This window comes from Cynara cardunculus (genome assembly GCF_001531365.2).
Source record: "Cynara cardunculus var. scolymus isolate 2C chromosome LG 16, CcrdV1, whole genome shotgun sequence".
Taxonomy (NCBI): domain Eukaryota; kingdom Viridiplantae; phylum Streptophyta; class Magnoliopsida; order Asterales; family Asteraceae; genus Cynara; species Cynara cardunculus.
In genome coordinates, this window is record NC_037543.1 from 6,794,256 (window position 1) to 6,800,746 (window position 6,491).

Consider the following 6,491-nt stretch of genomic DNA (forward strand, 5'->3'; position numbering starts at 1 on the left):
GGTTGTGAATTCAAATGTGGCAGATAAATAAAGGCACATATCTACATCATGTTTCATTTCCAACAAATCATCCTCTACTTCAGCTTTTTTTATGTTCATCATGAGGGACATCGACATTTTCAATCCCAATTCCAGTCGATGCCTTTGTTATATATATTCTCTAGGGTATAAATGGAGGTCGAAGGTAGTGATTGGCGGTGAGGGACGATTAGACAGAGGGCAAAAAAGGTAGCAAATTAACACACCAGTCGCCACTTTGATCTCCACACTGTAATGCCCTCGAGTGCTTGATAGTTTTTTTTGTCATACATATAGAATTCGAACGGAAAATCTTTGAAATCCATCGATCTTCCCAGGTCTGATTTACTTACACATGTGTTTGTTATATTTGACTTTGAACTATATTAATTAATTTGGTGGAGATTGATCTCTCAAAATTTGTGCATTTGAATGACAGTACCGCCTCGATATTTGCAAGTTATTGGACTTTGGAAATGTGTTTAGTAGGTGTAAGTCTAGGGGCGAAATACCTTTACAAGGGTGGTGGCGAAGGACCCCAGTCAAAAATCTTGATCTTAAGGAAAAGAAATATTCTTTTTGCTTTTCTCTCGTTGCTTGTCCCAATCATTCAAAATTATTGGTCTAAGAAATAATTCTCTCTAATCTAACACACGGTGCTGTGAGATAAATGATGTGGACATAAAATACTTTTCAACTTTAAATGTAATTTGCTTCTTATCTTTAAAATGGAAACCCGTAAAGAACAGTTATAGAATGTAATTTGCTTCTTATTTGTAATGATTTGTTATTGTCGTGGTCAATTTGCCCCCAGTCATTGAATTTTCTTAATCCATCGTTGGTCTTTGAATGATATGAAGTCGGGGGGTACTGCACTTGGGTTTTTGAAATCAGATTTTGAAAGGCTTTTTGTATGTTAGTGATTTACGGGTAGCTTTGATTGGCGTCATCTGTAGAAATCGTGGTGCTATCGGAAATGGAGTAGAAACCATAGAGAATTCTGATGTCACAGTAGGGAAGTAAGTGAAAGGAGGGGGGGGGGGATAAAAGTAATAATGCATGTTTCAAAGAGCTAGATCCCGAGAAGGACTTTTGCAACGTTTTTGACACGAGACCTAAAAGCTTCCGCAAATTTACAAGGGAAATGATTATTTCCTACATGGTGACTTAAGCTTGTTTTGACAACTAATATAATAGAATATATTTAAAAAATTAAGAGAGAAAATGAAAATGACTAAAAAACCATCGTTTAATTCGAGTTAGCAGAAAAATTTAATAAAAGACCGTTTACTAAGCACTTATTTGGTAAGTGATTACCGGATAAATTTTCTCATCGGATGAAAATGAGAAGGGCCAAAAATCTTACCGGGTAAGAACCATGAGAATGATGGAGAGTCTTATCCGGTAAGTGATGATGACTACTCTTACCCAAGTAAGTGCTTACCCAGTAAATTGTTGCATTCAATATGTTTTGATATACTAAAATCTTACGTATCAAAATAAACCATAATGTTAACTCCTATCAGTAAATGCTTACCGGGTAAGCAATTGGTAAACGGCCCCTGACTGTGAATAGAAGGGACTAAAAGAAAGAGGTTTTTTTGTAAAAACGTTAGGGACAAATCTGGAATAAATGAAGTTTAGGGACAATTTTGTCAAAATAGATAAAGTGGTGGGACCAAAACCAAAATTTACTAATCATTGGTTTTTTTTTCGAAGGGCTATATATGATTAGACCATATAGTCAAAGGGAGTCAAGTGTAATTTTTTCTAAAGATGAGGACTCGTAGATTCACAGACAAATATCCAAATCCAACACAAACTTATCTCCATTGCAAAAGAAGTCTCTCTGCAAAATCTAGGGTTTGCGTTTTTATCTCGAATTCAATCGCATCCTTCTAAATTCACTTTAAGTTTCCTACATGAAACCGCCGAATACATCTCAAATCGTAGTGGGATTTCTCTGATTTTGTATAAATCCAGGGTTTGTGTTGGATCGACAACAGTCAATTAAGGTTTTTCTTTTTGGGATTTGCTAATATGTTTAACATCTCTTGCCTCCCATCATCATCGATTTCTTTACTCGCGATTAAGCTTCAGAATCTCCGTGTGTTTGGTCCTGGCTTGAATCCTTTCGCACCCTACAACATGGGCAATCATTCCTCCCGCTAATTTTTTCGTTTTCGTTTGATTGTTTACTCAAAATCATGTAAAAGAAGTTGTCAAGCCTTCTATTCGAGTGGTTTTTTTAGTTCCAATTACTATTATCTTGTTTTTAAGAAGCAAACGTTTTTAATTGATTTCTACACCAAGATCTGTTCTGTTCTGTTTAATTTTGGTATACCCGAAAGGGAAAAGAAAATCGGGATAATCAAAGGAAGAATGACTCAAGATTACTTATTGGGTTCGGATGGCCGTCGAAGGCGCATCAGGCGCTCCATCAGCTTTGGGAACGACAGGGACGACCGAGGCTGGACTATGCTTCATGTTGGTGCTCGAAGAGGGGATCTTAAAGAGGTAAATAGACCTATATCATTTTTTCAATGTAATTATTACAATTCTTGATGGTTATTCTATGTTTTAATTAACTAGGGTAGCAATATAGAGCCATTATTTGAATAGCTCCTTTTCTAATTTACTAATTGACTTCAAGAAACCAGTTATTCACTAATTGACTTGTAAGAGGTTATTGTATTAGTATCTAAATTTATCGAGAAAGAATCAGTAATTAAATTAATAAAGTTGAAAGGCTATTGCTTAAAAAATAAAATTTAAAAAGCTATTGTAGTAGAAAGATTTTGATCTAGGAAACTAAAATATGTACATAAACTATAAAGTTCTAAGTTCTGAAAAGGTGGACTCAGATTATGGAATAGAGATGTATTGATCTTATATATATAGGTGGTATACACACACACACACACACACACATATATATATATATATATATATATTCCATGACCGGAACAGGGGAGGATACACGTTGCACCACGATTTTGAATCAGAAGAGATTTCAAGAAATGGCATATTTATTTTTGATTTCTTTTCCTTTTTACATGCATTTAAATTGTTGGTGCCATTGAGTGGAAAACATATGCATATATGGTTCACAGACAAGCTGTCTTAAGCAATGCCTTTGAAAAGCACTTTGGCTCGTTTTGGCTCTTGAGGTTTGAGGCCTGACCTTGCCGTCATGCCACATCACACCACGCCTTTTAGAACCTCGTGCAAGTAGTTGGCTGTTTATCAAATGACGACATGAAAGCCTTGCATTAATACGTGTTTATGAATTACCCCAATCTCGTGGATTAAAGCTAATCGCGGTCTTTTTTCTTGGTGATGATTGTTTGGGGGCATATAGATGATTTGTCTTGAAAAAGAGAACAAAATGTGTGCAATTTCGACTTGGTGTATTGGTTTAGGTGTCTTGTTCCCTTTATTAGAAAGTATTGATTTATCCTTGATCAATTAAAGTTATATTAGTTTCTCACCTGATAGTAGTTGCTAGTTGCTACGTTAGCTATGATGTTTATTTGGTAAAAGTGAAAGATAACCATCATCCGGCAAACCTCACTTTCTGCTAGCATCTTATTGAAAAAAGGTTCATATATTTTGACAATTTAACATCTTCATTCTATGGGTCCCATTTATTTGTGCCAAAAGAAATGTGATCGCATATCTTGTTTACTTTATGCCACGAGATATGAAAATGGGTTGGAAGAAAATGGTATAAAAGAATGAAACCTAAGATCTTGCAAGCTTTCTGAATGACAATGAATCCGTCTGTATCACAAAATTCAAGTCATTAATGTAAGTTCACACATGTTTTAGCACACTGAAATAAAGCAATGGGAGCAAATGTGGCTCATGCAAGATGTTTTTAACTGATCTGTACATCATCTTATTTTTGGCAGGTGAAAAGGCTCCTTAATGAAGGAATGGATGCAAATGTGGCTGCATCGGGCCCCAAATCGCATGGGGTCACCCCTCTTCATCTTGCTGCCAAGGGTGGTCATGTAAAGGTTATGGATGAACTCCTTGAGCGTGGTGCTAATATTGATGCCCGAACCAAGGGGGCTTGTGGCTGTAAGTACGTTATATGATGTCATGTTTTTAGTGCTTAAAAGCACATTAAGGCCATGTTTGGCAATCATAAACTAGCTTAATTTTTGAGCTTATTGAAAACCCCCCCATTGGTTGACCATAAACTAGCTTTTTGAAAAGCTACTTTGAGTAGCTTTACAATAAGCTCTAGGGGGTTTTCTCACCTTTTTTTCGGATTATGCCTCTTATATTTCCAATTAATTTTTCAAGATGTTCTTTTAGGTTATTTTACATCGTCATCTAGCTTATCAACAAGTTTTTACCAATCATAACTAGTTTATTGGCTAGCTTATCGGCCAACAACTAGTTTTCGGCTAATAACTAGCTTATCAGCCGGCAACTATGCAATAGCTTATTAGTTAGTTTTCCAAACATAGGGACCTATGTGGTTAGGTGACATTCTAGCTTTTGCCTAGATTGGAACTAAGTGAGCCTGGTGAGCTGTTCTTTTAAGGTAAGTCAAGTTTTGACACTGTTTTGATTCAAATTTCTAAATAGCGTATAGTTTCGACATGATAGCATGTTTGATGGTTGATACGTCTCAGGCCGACCCACACTGGGGTCGGATATATCAGCGTCGCAAAAGAGAAGCAGGAAACAAGTAGAGGGGGTTGTTTGCAATTTCCTTATTCTTAATTAATTGATTAGGAAAGTTATTAATTAGTTTATTAGGATAAATATGTTTTCCTATTTTTTAGGATTAGGGTATATCTTTTAGGATTAGGGTACGGCTTTATTTAAGGGACCGGCCACCCCATTGTTGGCATTCATTCTAGTATTTTGATTCTTGTCGTAGACATTGGAGATTACTGGGTCTCGAATTCCAGGGTTTATTTTAATAAGCATCCGATTAGTGGTAYTTTTGGCCGCTAATCTTGATTTTGCCAATTGATTCATATCAAATTGGTATCAGAGCATCGATCTTGCGCCTGTGATTTTAACCACGCTACCATGACTAAGATTCAGGATCTTGAAGCCGAGTTGACCCAACAGAAGGCTGCCGTCGAACAGTTCCGCGCTGAGACGACGTTGCGATTCGAAAACTTGGAGACCACCGTGGAATCGTTGCGTACTGAAACGGAGAAGAGACATGCGGAGATGATGAAGGTCATGTTGCAACAGTTCCAGGCATTGAAGCCGCCACCACCGCCGACAACAGCCATGCCATTGCCAATCTTCACCGATTGCACCACACRGCCCATAATGCAGCAATCGAATCCGATTTTTGATGAGAATGGTGCGCCCCTGCCGCCTTGGCATGCAACCRGCAGTACRGCCAGGGAACCGAAYAGGYCCATCGGCACTCAAGAAATTCCTTTCTCGGAGTCAGGTACGTTTGCTTTTTCTGAGACTGAAAGGCCGTTTGGCAGCGGATATGGAAGGGGCTCAGGGACTTCGGGGGAACGAGGTTGGGTGCCCGGRACGGACTACCGTCTTCGTAAGCTGAAGATGCCGTTRTTCGATGGAACTGATGCATATGGGTGGGTGTATCTCATGGAAAGRTTTTTCGACGTTCAGGGATTTGTTACTACGGGGGAGAAGTTGAGAGCGGCGGTGTTGGGGTTGGAGGGACAAGCCCTTGCATGGTAYCGATGGAGTGATGATAGGCACCCTTTTCATCACTGGGAAGGATTAAAAAACCGATTGTTGACTCGGTTCCAGTCATCTCAGGAAGGGGACCTATACGAACAATTTTTGGCAATTAAACAGGAAGGGTCGGCCCGCGAGTATGTAGGGAAATTTGAAACAGTATCTGCACAGCTAAGGGGTATTCCTGAGAAGATTATGCAGGGTACATTCCTAAAAGGGTTGAAACCGGAGCTACGAACTTCCGTGAGGTTGCTTCAACCAATGGACTTAGACCAGGCGATCCAACTAGCTCTGATGGTGGATGAAAATAAAACAGTCAGCACCGGGAACACGGAAAAATGGGAACACAAAAGTCAGCCCGGGCGGATCGGAGGGGGGGTCACGGCTACTAGCCGCCCCACCAACAGGAACCCAAAGACCGGCAACAGGGGGTAACAGACAACCGTTTAGGCGGATGACAGACTCGGAACTGGCKGATAAACGGGCTAAGGGCTTATGTTTTCGATGCGACGGAAAGTTCACTCCTGGACACCGTTGCCCCGAAAAGGCTCTGCGAATCATGTTAATGGATGATGATGACGAGGGGGAAGAGGCAACACCAGAATCTCACGCGCACTTGGATGCAGTGGAGGTGTCGGTACATTCAGTGGTGGGCATGACATCTCCCCATACAATGAAACTTCGCGGTAATATACAAGGATCCGAGGTGGTGGTACTAATTGACAGTGGGGCAACCCACAATTTTTTGTCCCTACGGTTGGTCGAACCGTTGGGGCTAC

The 6,491-nt window shown here is 39.6% G+C and overlaps 1 protein-coding gene across 1 annotated transcript in view; it reads left to right on the forward strand.

Annotated features, from left to right (window-relative positions):
• Positions 1-1,855: 1,855 nt before the first annotated feature.
• The window catches only part of LOC112529296 (phytochrome-interacting ankyrin-repeat protein 1-like), an 8,764-nt gene continuing 4,128 nt past the window's right edge, over positions 1,856-6,491 (forward strand). Inside the window, exons 1-2 of the mRNA XM_025140512.1 lie at positions 1,856-2,535; positions 3,933-4,104. Of these exons, the coding sequence (XP_024996280.1) occupies positions 2,401-2,535; positions 3,933-4,104 (307 nt within the window). The 5' untranslated portion in view covers positions 1,856-2,400. The remainder of the gene's footprint in view (positions 2,536-3,932; positions 4,105-6,491) is intronic.